This window comes from Venturia canescens, chromosome 9 (genome assembly GCF_019457755.1).
Source record: "Venturia canescens isolate UGA chromosome 9, ASM1945775v1, whole genome shotgun sequence".
NCBI classification, from domain to species: Eukaryota; Metazoa; Arthropoda; class Insecta; order Hymenoptera; family Ichneumonidae; genus Venturia; species Venturia canescens.
This window is the reverse complement of record NC_057429.1, coordinates 4,426,148-4,440,878: the sequence shown is the minus strand read 5'-3', so window position 1 is coordinate 4,440,878 and position 14,731 is coordinate 4,426,148. Positions and strand designations below refer to the sequence as shown.

At 37.4% G+C, this 14,731-nt stretch overlaps 1 protein-coding gene across 3 annotated transcripts in view; it reads left to right on the top strand.

Moving 5' to 3' along the window:
- Positions 1–2,965, top strand: part of inaD (inactivation no afterpotential D) — a 2,962,486-nt gene extending 2,959,521 nt beyond the window's left edge. The window contains exons 19-20 of one of the 3 annotated variants that reach the window (XM_043429353.1): positions 2,639–2,702; positions 2,766–2,965. In XM_043429353.1, coding sequence (XP_043285288.1) covers positions 2,639–2,702; positions 2,766–2,875 — 174 coding nt within the window. In that variant the 3' untranslated portion in view covers positions 2,876–2,965. Of the gene's footprint in view, positions 1–1,593; positions 1,663–2,638; positions 2,703–2,765 lie in introns of those variants that run through there. The other 2 variants (XM_043429354.1, XM_043429355.1) reach the window with 2 other exon arrangements.
- The last annotated feature ends 11,766 nt before the right edge of the window (positions 2,966–14,731 follow it).

Here is a 14,731-nt window from a genome sequence, read left to right as displayed (position 1 = left end):
TTTACGAAAATGTTATTATATCTGGCGACTTAAACTGTGATCTAGCCTGCAATAACTTTGAAGGTAACTACTTGAGAGATCTTGTTTTTTCTCAAGCTCTCCACATTGTCGAATCGGAGACTACTCACCACACAAAAAGTTCTGACTCATGGCTTGATGTGTTTGTCATCGACAATCCAAACAAAATAGTTCTGTTTAACAAATCCGAAGCGCCTTTTATTGCTGGCCATGACCTTCTTACTTTGCATTATGCCTTCCCTGTAGCTCGAGAAATACAGCGCATTGTTACTAAACGCACCTTGCGAAATTTTAATAATAACGAGTTTACTGAAACGTTAAATTTTTTATTAAAGAATAATAATCTTTTATCATTCAACTCATGTGAATCTACTTATAATATTGATGTCTTACTGGATTCTTTTTGCTATCAAATACTTACTTCTCTTGACATTCATGCACCACTTACTACTTTTAAAATAAATAAACCTTTAGCACCGTGGCTAACAAATGAAATGAAAGATCTTATAAAACGTAAAAATGTAATGTACAAACAAGCTAGAAGATCAGGAAATATTTTAAACATGGCTATCTATAAACATTTCAGAAATGATCTCGCTCTTAGATTGAAACATGCTAAAAATCAGTATTACCTTGATAGAGTGTCATCCACCAGAGATCCTTCTTCTCTGTGGCGAGAACTCTCAAATCTTGGTTTGATAAGAACAAACTCGCTGTCTCCATTCACGTTTTTCTCGAGTGAAGAACTTAATTTGTATTATGTGCAGGTTTCCTGCGCTACGCCTCCTTGTTCTTTAAATGTGTTCTTAAGATCTCTCACACCGCTTGATGAAAACAGGCCAGTTTTTGAATTCACTGAGATTTCTACCCACTATGTAACTACTTTACTCAGGACTAAATCATCCACGTCTTTGTCTGCTGGACCTGATAAACTATCGCCATTTGCTCTATGTAAGGGTTTGTCGGCTATTCTGCCTGTGCTTGTATCAGTATTTAATAACTGTCTTCGGTTTGCTCACTTTCCATCTCTGTGGAAGAAAGCTTACATTCGACCGCTGATTAAAACAAGCCCTCCTGTTACACCTTCAGACACAAGACCGATTGCTAATCTTAGCGAAATGGCTAAACTCTTTGAACGCTGCATACACGATCAAATCACAACTTTTCTAGAGACACATAGTTTGCTAGATATCTATCAGTCTGCTTATCGAGGACTATTCAGTACCCAGACGGCCCTGCTTCGGTTGTGTCATGATATCAGGGAGGCTGTTGATGGCAGGAAGGTGACTATTCTGATATTATTTGACTTCAGTAAAGCCTTTGACACGATACCTCATTCAAATTTACTCACCAGACTACGCAGCTTTGGATTCTCTGAACATGTTTTGAAGTTCTTTCATTCGTACTTGACTGACAGATCCCAGGCCTGCATTGACAGCTCTGGAATCTGTTCAAATTGGGCTAAAACCACATCAGGTGTACCACAGGGATCTGTACTTGGCCCTCTTTTATTCTCTCTCTTCATCAATGATATCGGAAGTGTTCTTTCTCACAGCAAACATCTCGTTTTTGCAGATGACACACAAATCTATCGTAGCTGCTATCCTTCTGATATCGTTGATGAAATAAATGGCACAAGACGTCCAAGCAATTTCAAACTATGCTTTGCGAAGCGGTTTAAAACTAAACTTGAGTAAATCTAAGGCTGTCATTCTTGGTAGTAGCAGGTATGTCAACAAATTAAATGTAGACACCCTTCCTGTTATTAATATTGATGGAGTTAACCTTCCCTATGTGCATGATGTCCGAAATCTCGGAATTATGATGTCGTCTAACTTATCGTGGGCTAAACACATAAATAGTATTTCGAGCAGGGTTAATGGAGTGATGTATCGTCTTCGATACCACAGAAATGTATTATCTACTGAGGTAAAAACCACAGTAGTGGTCACACTAGTCTTTCCAGTGCTTGACTACTGCTGCTTGGTTTACAATGATCTCACAGCTGATCTAAATACCAAATTGGAGGTTTTGTTGAATTCAGGTATTCGATATATTTTTAATTTAAAGCGTGATGAGCATATAACTCCTTATCGAAGACAGTTACGATGGTTAACAGTAAAGTCTCGTCGACTCTATTTCATGGGCATTATGGTGTATAAAATATTGTGTAATCAGGCTGCTGCGTATTTGATTGAACTCTTCCCTCGAGCAAATGCATCCTTTAGAACTTCAAATCGCAGAGAAGCTGATACGTTCTATATTCCACCACATCGTACCAGTACTTTTCAAAACTCGTTTGTCCTAACAGCTATTTATTTCTGGCATTCTCTACCGATCTTAATCCGCACTTCGACTTCTCTGAACATTCTCAAAGCTCGCCTGTTTTCATATTTGTTTGATGAAATTGATGGGTCAAATGTCTCTTTTTGACAAGCGTAATTACGAGAACTGATTTAGTATATACAAACTGATATACATAGTTAATGGCTCTTTCAATTCCTTCTGTATACCATTGTGTACTGCCTGTAGTTTCTAAGCTGCTTTTATGTTTTATGTATTATTTAGTTCGTTAAATTTACTTTAAATTTACTTTATAACTTTATTTTTGTATTTCTAGCCTCAAGGACTTGTCCAAGGCTCAATAAATGTATCAATCAATCAATCAATCTCTCTCTCTCTCGGTAAGTCCGAACAGTCGTGTATCAAATTGCTCCTGCTTGGGAGAGACTTTGTTTCTGCTGTAGTTTGCCTACGGGCGTTTTTGTTGCAGATTAAAGCGTGCAATTTTTCGCTTTTCACCCTGACATATTGCGTTTCGAAGGACCTTTTCCGAAAAAAGTGTTATCTTGGGTGAAAAGTGGTGAGCGACTCCTAACCTAGAAACTATCAACGGCGGTTGGTTTTCTTTCCTACCAGCATCGTGGTTCGTCTACGCTCATGCTCACCTGATCTTCAATATTCTGTTATCTGCGCATGAGCCTTATCAAGAGACTCGGCAGAGTCTCGGGACAAGTACATTGACAGCCCTGTCGTCTGCTGGCCCGAGGCTCTCGCCGAGACTATATTATCTCTGAATAAAACGATTCGCGGTGGTGGGGGTAAAATCGAAATGTCATTTTCTTGAATTGCGAAGCTCAGGAGTTATGTCGCAATTTGAAAATTGAACTTTCAGCTAATTAAGAAATTCTCTTTCGATTGCGCCCAAAATCAGCATGATCGGTGGCGTAATTGCTGAGAAAAAACTTTGCACGGGCTCAAGATTATGCAAAAAGTACCAATACATTTACGCAGCTGACGTATCCGTATATGGGTTCAGACCGATACATACAAGGGCTTCTTGATGCCCATCATAACCAATCACCGGTGAGAATCTATCCGTCTCGACCAATCGCCGATGAGAAAGTTTCTGATAGTCCTCAATGTTTTCTTGTATACCGTCTGTTATCGTCTGTTCTGTTATTATAAAGTGATTGCGATCGTAGCCCCGTGGATCAACGGTGCAAGATTTGCAAATTTCGTTTAAATAAATAAAACATTATTGGAAATAGCAGTGGATATAATCAATTTTATTTTTTTCATAAAAGAAGTTTCAATAAGTTTCGAGCCGAATTCACGACAATAATATCTATAATAAATAAAACCTCAAAAGTGGATTAATTGATCTCATACAGTGTACTGAGAGTGAGTAAAATGTTGAGAAGTGAAAACGTGAATAATGTGTGTCGTGAAAATTAAGAATTATCAAGAGACGCGGTAGCGGCTCGACGCCAAGTATTAAAAGGAAAAACTGCAGCGCAAAAGAAAAGCCAGCGCGAGCCCTGCCGCTACTCTTATATACGCGAATATGCCGGTTTTATGACGTCACAGAATTTTCAAATGGCTCTCACAAATAAACCATTTCATAAAAGAACTTGAAAATTTGTGACGATTTTTTTTCGATTTTTCTCTTTCCATTGGTCTTTGTTGCAAGTAAATCCGTCCAGTAGATCCTGAGATATGTAACGTTAGTGATTTAAAATCCATCATTTCGGGATTTTCATTTTGTTAGAGACAGAGGGGCGTAAGTTACGCTTGTTTACATTTGGACTTACGTCCTTTGCACGATTTCTTACTTTTGTCACACTCTACGTCACGCACTACGCTGAACGCGGCTACCCCCTCTCTTTCTGCGTCGCCGAGCGAGAGAGACAGAGAATGGGGGCACAGCGGGGGCAATACCAGCTCCTGGTTTGCGCATAAAATATGTATATAATTATATAATATATATTTTATTTATTAATATTAATTAATAATAAAATATTATTATAATAAATATTTTATTATAATTAATATATAATATAATATAATATAAAATGATAATAATATAATGAAACAAAAAAATTGAATAATACGAATAACATTAAATAATAAATAATAAAAATAAAAAAATATAAAATTCTGGTCGACGCCGCTGGATTTTTCGAGGATGTCTAAGGCGATAGATCATGGGTTTTGGAGGACTAGGTTTAGGTACATTCTATCGTGAATTTCGATTTCTAGGTGGACGACCCCATAGTTTTTTATGTCCAGATATATTCCTCCATGGTTTTCGCGATCGAGGTTGACGGCTCCACAGGTTTCGATGTCCAGATATATTCCTCCATGGTTTTCGTGGTCTCGGATAATTCCTCTATGGTTTTCGATGTCTAGGTATATTCCTCTATGGTTTCTGATGTGCAGGTGTATTTCTCCATAGTTTTTAATGTCCAGGTGTATTTCTCCATAGTGCTTGATGTCTAAGGTATATTTCTCCATGGTTTTCGTGGTCTAAGTATGTCTCTTCATGGTTTTCGCGGTCGAGGTCGACGGTTCCACAGTTTTCGATGTCTAGGTATGTTTCTCCATGATTTTCGTGGTCTAGGATAATTTCTCCATGGGTTTTGATGTCTAGGTATATTCCTTCATGGTTTTCAATGTCTAGACGTGTTCCTTCATGGTTTTCGTGGTCCAGGTATATTCCTCCATGGTTGTCTCGGTGTAGGTAGATTCCTCCATGGTTTTCGTGGTCTAGGTATGTTTCTTCATGGTGTTCGTAGTCGAGGTCGATGGCTCCACTGTTTTCGATGTCCAGGTATGTTACTCTCGGGTTTTCGTGGTCGAGGATAATTCCTCCATGGGTTTCGATGTCTAGGTATATTCCTGCATGGTTTTCAATGTCTAGGCATGTTTAATCATGGTTTTCGCGGTCGAGGTCGACGTTGCCACAGTTTTCGATGTCCAAGTATGCTTCTCCATGGTTTTCGTGGTCTAGGATAATTCCTCCATGGGTTTTGATGTCTAGGTATATTCCTTCATGGTTTAGAATGTCTGGACATGTTCCTTCATGGTTTTCGTGGTCCAGGTTCCTCCATGGTTTTCGATGTATGGATATGTTTCTCCATGGTTTTCGTGGTCTAGGTAGATTCCTCCATGGTTTTCGTGGTCTAGGTATGTTTCTTCATGGCTTTCGCAGTTGAGGTCGACGGCTCCACAGTTTTCGATGTCCAGGTATGTTTCTCTCGGGTTTTCGTGGTCTAGGATAATTCCTCCATGGTTTTCAATGTCTAGGCATGTTTCTTCATGGTTTTCGTGGTCTAGGATAATTCCTCCATGGGTTTTGATGTTTAGGTATATTCCTTCATGGTTTTCGATGTCTGGATATGTTCCTACATGGTTTTCGTGGTCCAGGTATATTCCTCCATGGTTTTCAATGTATGGATATGTTTCTCCATGGTTTTCATGGTCTAGGTATGTTTCTTTATGGTTTTCGCAGTCGAGGTCGACGACTCCACAGTTTTCAATGACCAAGTATGAAGGACCACGAAAACCATGTTCCTTCATGGTTTTCGTGGTCCAGGTATATTCCTCCATGTTTTTCGTCGTCCAGGTATATTCCTCCATGGTTTTCAATGTCTAGGCATGTTTCATCATGGTTTTCGTGGTTCAGGTATATTCCTCCATGGTTTTCGATGGCTGGATATGTTTCTCCATGGTTTTCGTGGTCTGCGTATGTTTCTTCATGGTTTTCGCAGTCGAGGTCGACGGCTCCACAGTTTTCGATGTTCAGGTATGTTTCTCTCGGCTTTTCGTGGTCGAGGATAATTCCTCCATGGGTTTCGATGTCTAGGTATATTCCTCCATGGTTTTCAATGTCTAGGCATGTTTTATCATGGTTTTCGCGGTCGAGGTCGACGGCTCCACAGTTTTCGATGCCCAAGTATGCTTCTCCATGGTTTTCGTGGTCTAGGATAATTCCTCCATGGGTTTTGATGTCTAGGTATATTCCTTCATGGTTTTGAATGTCTGGACATGTTGCTTCTTGGTTTTCGTGGTCCAGGTATATTCCTCCATGGTTTTCGATGTATGGATATGTTTCTCCATGGTTTTCGTGGTCTAGGTACATTGTTCCATGGTTTTCGTGGTCTAGGTAGATTCCTCCATGGTTTTCGTGGTCCAGGTATATTCCTCCAGAGTTTCCGATGTCTGGATATGTTTCTCCATGGTTTTCGTGGTCTAGGTACATTGTTCCATGGTTTTCGTGGTCTAGGTAGATTCCTCCATGGTTTTCGTGGTTCAGGTATATTCCTCCAGAGTTTTCGATGTCTGGATATGTTTCTCCATGGTTTTCGTGGACTAGGTAGATTCCTCCATGGTTTTCGTGGTCTAGGTAGATTCCTCCATGGTTTTCGTGGTCTAGGTATGTTTCTTCATGGCTTTCGCAGTCGAAGTCGACGGCTCCACAGTTTTCGATGTCCAGTTATGTTTCTCTCGGGTTTTCGTGGTCTAGGATAATTCCTCCATGGGTTTCGATGTCTAGGTATATTCCTCCATGGTTTCAATGTCTAGGCATGTTTCTTCATGGTTTTCGTGGTCTAGGATAATTCTTCCATGGGTTTTGATGTCTAGGTATATGCCTTCATGGTTTTCGATGTCTGGATATGGTTTTCGTGGTCTACGTAGATTCTTCCATGGTTTTCGTGGTCTAGGTATGTTTCTTCATGGTTTTCGCAGTCGAGGTCGACGGCTCCACAGTTTTCAATGACCAAGTATGAAGGACCACGAAAACCATGTTCCTTCATGGTTTTCTTGGTCCAGGTATAGTCCTCCATGTTTTTCGTCGTCCAGGTATATTCCTCCATGGTTTTCAATGTCTAGGCATGTTTCATCATGGTTTTCGTGGTTCCGGTATATTCCTGCATGTTTTTCGATGTCTGGGTATGTTTCTCAATGGTTTTCGTGGTCCAAGTTGATGGTTCCACAGTTTTCGATGGCTAGGTCTGAGTTTCCATAGTTTTTGTTCTCTAGGTATATTTCTTCATCATTTCCGTGATCTAGGTCGATGACTCCATACTTTTCGATGTCTAGGTATGTGTCTACATATTTTTCAATGTCTAGGTATATTCCTCCATGGTTTTGGATGTCCAGGTATATTTCTTCATAGTTTTAAATGTCTACGTATGTTCCTTCATGGTTTTCGTGGTCCAGGTATATTCCGTCATGGCTTTTGATGCTAGGTCAACAATTCCATAGTTTTCGATGTTTGGTTATGGTTCTCCATGGTTTTCATGGTCTAGGTCGACGGTTCCATTGTTTTCGATATCTACGTCGACAGCTCCATGGTTTTCGATGGCTAGGTATATTTCTCCATGGCTTTCGTCGTCCTGGTATGTTTTTTTATGCTTTTCGAGGTCTAGATCAACGGCTCCGTAGTTTTCAATGTCCAGGTATGTTTTCCCATTGTTTTCGTTGACTGCATAGTTTTCACTATCCCGGTCGATAGCTCCATAGTTTCCGATGTTAAGGTGAATTTGTCCATGGTTCCCGATATGAAAGTCAATGGCTTCATAGTTTCCGATAGTGTGGTGAGTTTTTCTAAGGTTTTCGATATCTAGGTCGTCGGCTCTATAGTTTTCGATGTCTAGTTTGGCGACTATGGGGTTTTCGATGTCTAGGTGGATGCCTTCGTATTTTTCAATATATATTCGACAATTTTATATTTCCCGATATTTAGGTAAACGGTGCAATGGTTTACGATATATTTCCTCATAGTTATCGATATCTAGATCTGCGATTTAATAGTTTGCATTGACGAGGCAGGTTCAGACGTTACAGAAGACCATGAAAAAATATCACTGGTCACCAATAACCATAAAGCTGTGGTCTTAGACATTGAATACCATGGAAACATCTCCTTGGACATTGCAAACCATTGACAGTGTCCATGTCAACATGGAATCCATGAATGAAAAGAAGATAGTTTCAAAAATCATTTTTCCAAGTAAACAAGTGGAGCTTTTCAAAAAAAGGAATAGAAAATGAAAATATCATCCCATTGCATAGGAATTTCCCAATCTTTCATTGGAAAATTCGATTTGCTGAATGGATAATCAAAATCGTCACCATTATTGCTTGTAAAAGGTTTCAACTCACATGAACATAAAAGCACAGTTTTCGTCCGTCTACATAGAAAAATTGGCTGTGTCGATTGCTTTTGGCACATAGAGAAAAGCACTCAACTTGAAACAAATCGTTTTAAAAATTTTCGTCGAAGACGAGGAATGTATTTTTTTTCTTAAGTAAATATTGTCACGCCTCTAAAAAATAAGCTAAATTAGAAAAAAAATAATTGACAAAGTAAAAAAAGAACGCCAATTATTAAAAGGTCGCGACCGTAGTTTCCAATAATTTTCTATATCTGCATTATCAATAAAAAACTTCAAAATATAAAAAAAAATGACATCGTTTTCTGAAGTTGACAAATACAGTGAATGAAATACGATTCCTGTATAGTTGTCACGCCTCGCAAAAAGAAGTGAAATCAGTAAATATTAAAACTTCAAAAAGTAAAAAAGGCACGCCAAGTATTAAAAGGTCGTGACCGTCGTTTTAAATGATTTTCTATATTCGCATTGTCAATAAATAAATTTTAAAAAATGTTTAACTGTGAAAAAATATGAGATCTATTGTAACATATACAGTGAATGAATTACGTTTCCTGTAATAATTCTGAATTTTGGAAATAAAAAAAAATGAGATCATTTTCTAACGTAGCCAAGTACAGTGAATGAATTAAGGTTCTTGTGGAATTCATTCGTGTACACTTTTAGCCCTAATCCCTCACTTATTCAGAAAAATTTTCCAGCAAACGTCACAGAGCAACAAAGGTTTCTCGACTGATTCTGCAATTATTAAGAGATTATCATCTGTTTTTATGCTAGCTCGGGTTATAAACTTAAAACACTTTACGCGTACAAGTGCATGCATTGTATCTATACGATGTACTGCACAAATTCATTTTCAACATTACACACAAGCTTGGCGTGCATGGTTTTCAATCGGAAGCTCGGCGAAGGAATGCCTCATCCGTCCATATATTTGAAGAAAACTTGATGATCCTCTCATGTAATTGTTTTTTAATTTGCCATCCCTTTTCCATCCAACTATTTTATTGAGTAGTTCGACGTGAGATCCCGCGCTGTGTACACAAAGAAAAATATCTATTCTTGACTAGTTTGACTGATAAATTCATTACTCCAAATGTTTCGTATTCAACGCGTTTTCTTTTCTCAAATCAATGTTTACACAGCTTACTTCTTTGTTCATCCATTTCAATACTTGTGTAATTCATCCAATCATCTGCCCATTTGGTAAAAAAAAGAGTGTACGGACAAACGAGTGAAAGTGACGCGTGGATAAATTAAAATGCGTATGGGCATGAAAGAATGGCCGTATCTATCCGTACAAGATAAAGGCGTATAAAGGGATTGATTGATTTCATTTCTTTATCCGTTCGTTTAATTGTTCAATTTTATCCACAAATTTCACCCATCTGTATTATTTACCAAATCGATATATAACAGGGCCCCTCTTATTTTATTGGGGGATCGGTTTTTTTCACACTCGTTCATACAATTCTAATTAATTATTGTTTTCATAGTAAATTTGAACAATTGTCTCTTCCCGAGCTTCCGATTGAAAACCATGCACGCCAAGCTTGTGTGTAATGTTGAAAATGAATTTGTGCAGTACATCGTATAGATACAATGCATGCACTTGTACGCGTAAAGTGTTTTAAGTTTATAACCCGAGCTAGCATAAAAACAGATGATAATCTCTTAATAATTGCAGAATCAGTCGAGAAACCTTTGTTGCTCTGTGACGTTTGCTGGAAAATTTTTCTGAATAAGTGAGGGATTAGGGCTAAAAGTGTACACGAATGAATTCCACAAGAACCTTAATTCATTCACTGTACTTGGCTACGTTAGAAAATGATCTCATTTTTTTTTATTTCCAAAATTCAGAATTATTACAGGAAACGTAATTCATTCACTGTATATGTTACAATAGATCTCATATTTTTTCACAGTTAAACATTTTTTAAAATTTATTTATCTATTCTACTTCGATATCGTAATATATACATAGATAGCAAATTTGCAAAATTTCGCGTCATGTTGACGTTTGAGGTTATGACCGCCGGAGTGCTGTTGCGTGCAGAGTGTAGAAAAATAAAAGTGGTTATTGAAAAGTGGAAGGAATCGATATTATTAATGACGTGACTAATTAGTGTTGAATAATAATAATAATAACAATGAGAAAAAAAACGTTCGTTCATTATAACCTCTAAAACGTTCTTTCCAAACAAAAATTCTATGTTGTGTAATTACATTAAAGAAAGAGGTGGATGGTTGTGTGTAAACGAATTCAAATAAATTTTAAAAAACTTTGGTCAAGTAATTCAATGTATTGTTGTCATAATTTCTTTCATTTAGTTTGGCTGTGTTCACCGGTCCCTTTTTTCCACCTCCTTAGCTTACAGTGTATTGTCATACCAATTTCTATTTGTTCTCCAGACAATACGAGAGATATTCGTATTTCTATTTTTTTATATTAATTTCAACAAGATAATTTGAAATATTTATAACAAAAAGCCTTCATGATTGCTTGTTCATACACCCAAGTTTTGAAAAATCTTTGGGCCATGTAAATGCATAGATATATTCACTTGAGTTGTTACATGATAAATTTGGAAATTTATTTCAATAAGTCATTGGGTGCTTAATTTTCATGATATCAAAATCTTCGAAATGCAATAAACACCTCTAAAGTTTGACAAAGTGATGAAGCGACATGTATATTGAATATTTCCAGACCATGTTTGCGATTGGCATTGTGGGTTGAAAAATTCATGTCTGTAAGTCTACACCTGATCATTTTTGGATGTGATCAAATATTTTGTCTGCGGATAACCACGGAGACATACAAAATTACAGCATTTTGCTTGCTTCAACATGCATCGTATCTGTCACTTTTTTTTTGAATGTGTCATAATAAGTTTCAAAAATGTGGTTCATGTAATTTTGAAGTGTTTTTCCCTATAGCACCAAAGTCTGTATAACTGGTACGTAGCAAGTACCTATGAACTTTGATATTTCTGTGAAATAGCAGGTATGCCAATCTTTTAACTTTTTGGTTCCGACTGGAATATATTAACGAAGATATTCATTACTAAAGTCTTCACCTACTTATTTCTGAATAGATCTGAAATTACTGTTTTCAGAAACTAATACACAGATACATGAAACAATTTTGATTTCTGTTCTCTTTCAATTGCGCTGTCTTTTTTCTTTTTAACTATGGCTCTGCTCTTTCCGATCCTTGTTTTGACTCCATCGGTTTGCAGCGGATCGATGCATATTATTAATTGGTTGCCTAATATGTGTCCTATGATTTTCTACTATTTCTTCATGGTGATTGTGGTAACGTGATTCAAGAGGTTTCCAATTATGATCATCAATCGCACATTTTGTACAACAGATTCTCAAAACAGTTTCTGGTCTTGATATAAGTGTAGTTATTCTTTTTCCACCTGGTCTGTCGAGTAATAAATTTTGAAACTTGTTCCAAAAAGTCTTTGGATGCTTTTTTTGCTGATAATATGAAAAGTTGAATCTTCGGAATGCGGTAGGCAAACACAAATATTGACAACAATACTTATGAAATGACGTGTATGTTGAGTATTCCTATTCTGCAAACTGCAAATGTGGAATTATTGGTGAAAACATTCATTACGATAAGTGTACAGTTGCTCAGTTTTCGATGCGATTAAGTATAATACCTGCCAACATCATGGAAACCTACAGAATTTCTGAATGTTATGTGCGCTATGTCATTTTAATGTAACATCATGACTTCTAACAACTTTCCACTCTAATACTATAGATTTGGATCATTGAAATACAGCAAAAATCTGCAAACTATAAAATTTATGTACTGTGCCATTCATTTTATTTTTTGACTCGCACCGTAACATAAATATGAAGTGAAAAATTCATTACAAAAGTCTTCAGTTGCTCATTTATGGATGGATTTGAAATTGCTGTCTTCCAAACTAATTGCGTAGATACATTGAATCGCAGCAGATACCTGCGAACTTTGAAATTTCTGTGGATAAGTATATGTGCTACTATCACCCCCTATCTTTGATTATAGTAATATGGAATGGAACTTTGTTCAGCAAGTTTTAAAGTGTTTCTTTTCAAATAGTATTGAAGTTTGTATTACTGCGGTATAGAGCGAATACCTTCAAACTTTGATATTTTTGTGTCGCAGCATGTGTGCCAATCATTTTAATTTTTTACTCCAACCGTAACATGTAATTTCAAAAATTCATCACAAAAGTTTTCAGCTTTACTATTTAACTTAATTTTCCTTTTTCTAAATTCCATGCTACAGTGGCGGACTAACACCGACTGAGGCCCGGGGCGGCCTGTGATTTTCCGGGCCCCTTTTACAGCTAAAAAATAGCAACTATGTTATAAGAAAAACATCTCCCTTTTACGTGAAATAAATTTATTCATTAATTATGGTACGCTTACATATATGCATACATCAATCGCACTCTAGCAAATGCGCGTAAAACAAAATAATTGATAAACAACAAAATTGTGATAAATATCATTGAATTACTCAATGACGTTGAGATTATGCTTCCGAGCCTTGACTTTGCTGAAGCTATCTATCACATTGTCAAAATCCAAAGTCGCTGCAATATCCTTCTCTATTGACAAGAGGGCCAAATTCGTCAGTCTTTCGTCATTCATTGTCGATCTTAAGTAATTTTTTATCAACTTCAGTTTCGAGAAACTCCTTTCGCATGAGGCCACAGATACACAGGCTGTCACGAAATATTGTAGAATTAAATAAATATTCGGAACAGACTCTGTGAAGTCCCATTTGACGATGAATTGGAGAAGTTCTTTGGCTGGCCAGGCCTCTGTCGAAGTATTTGTAGCGACTACGTGCCGTCGAAATCTTTTTACTTCTTTGACCACTTGCTCTTCATCAAACTCATTATAAATAACGTTGAGTCTGGCTACAGCTGATTGTAGTGCATCGTCTGAAGCTTCAATTAGAAATTTCGACTGAACGATGCTGAAAGTATTTGAAATTTTTTCCATTGCCAATAACCTTCGAGACAATTCCTGGATGAATCGATCGAGACATTCAAACATCGATCGACGAACCTCATCTTGCAGTGTCAAGCCAGCATCACTACTCTGTTCTCCAAACAGTTTTTTTTTCATTTTCCTTCTCCCACGTCTTTCAATATCGATGTCCATTGCTTCACACTTTTGTGTGCCGAAGTTTAGAGCTTTATCGACAAGTGTTTCTCTCTCTCCAACAAGAAACGCTTGTAGAGTTTTCATTTTAATTAAACCCATATCCAAGGTTATTTTCGGCAATTGTAAATATTTTTGAGTAATATCGACTTCCTGTAAAATACCGTCCCAAAAATCCAAAAAGCTCAAAAATGTGAAGTCACATACTGCATACTGCGGGAATGAGTACACTTGCTGCTGATTTGGTATCCAAATTCTCTTTCGAGGGATCACACATTTCTTGGATAGTGTTTACTAGTTGTTCGACATTCCCTTTCACAGCGTTAACAGCATCATGATGAGCACTCCAGCGAGTAACGGATAGTCTTTTGACACTCTTACCAACCTTTTGCGAAAGCATTTCCCATCTATGAGTGGAGACAGAAAAGAAAGAATATAATCTCTCTAATGTGCCAAAAAAGGTAACACTTGAAGGAACGCTTCCAAACGAATGTACTCCACAAAGATTCAATGAGTGATTTGCACATGGAGTAAACAGGGCTTTAGGGTTGATGTCTTTGATTTTTTGTTGAACCCCGCCGTGTATCCCTGCCATTGAGGCCGCATTATCGTAACCCTGAGCTCGACAATTTTCAATGTTCAACCCATCCTTTTCTAGTTGTTTTAAGATACTCTCAGATATATCGGCTGCAGTTTTTCCTGAGAACGAGAAAAAACCTAGGAAAGATTCTCGAACCTCAACAACATCTCCTTCGATATGGACATATCTTATTATTTCACTCATTTGATCAGTGTGGCTGTTATCTGGAGTACTATCGAAGATTATTCCAAAATATTTGGATTTCTTAATGTCGTCGACGATTTTCTTTTTTACATGATCACCCAACAGAGCAATGAACTCGTTTTGGATAGTTTTTGATAAATAAGAAGGCACTCGTTTTACTCCGCCTGCAGATTCTCGAAATTTCAACCAGTGTTCTTTTAATACAGGATCGTATTTGGCCATCAATTTTACCAACTCTAAAAAATTGCCTCTGTTTTTTGAGAGCACATCTTCTCTATGGCCTCTA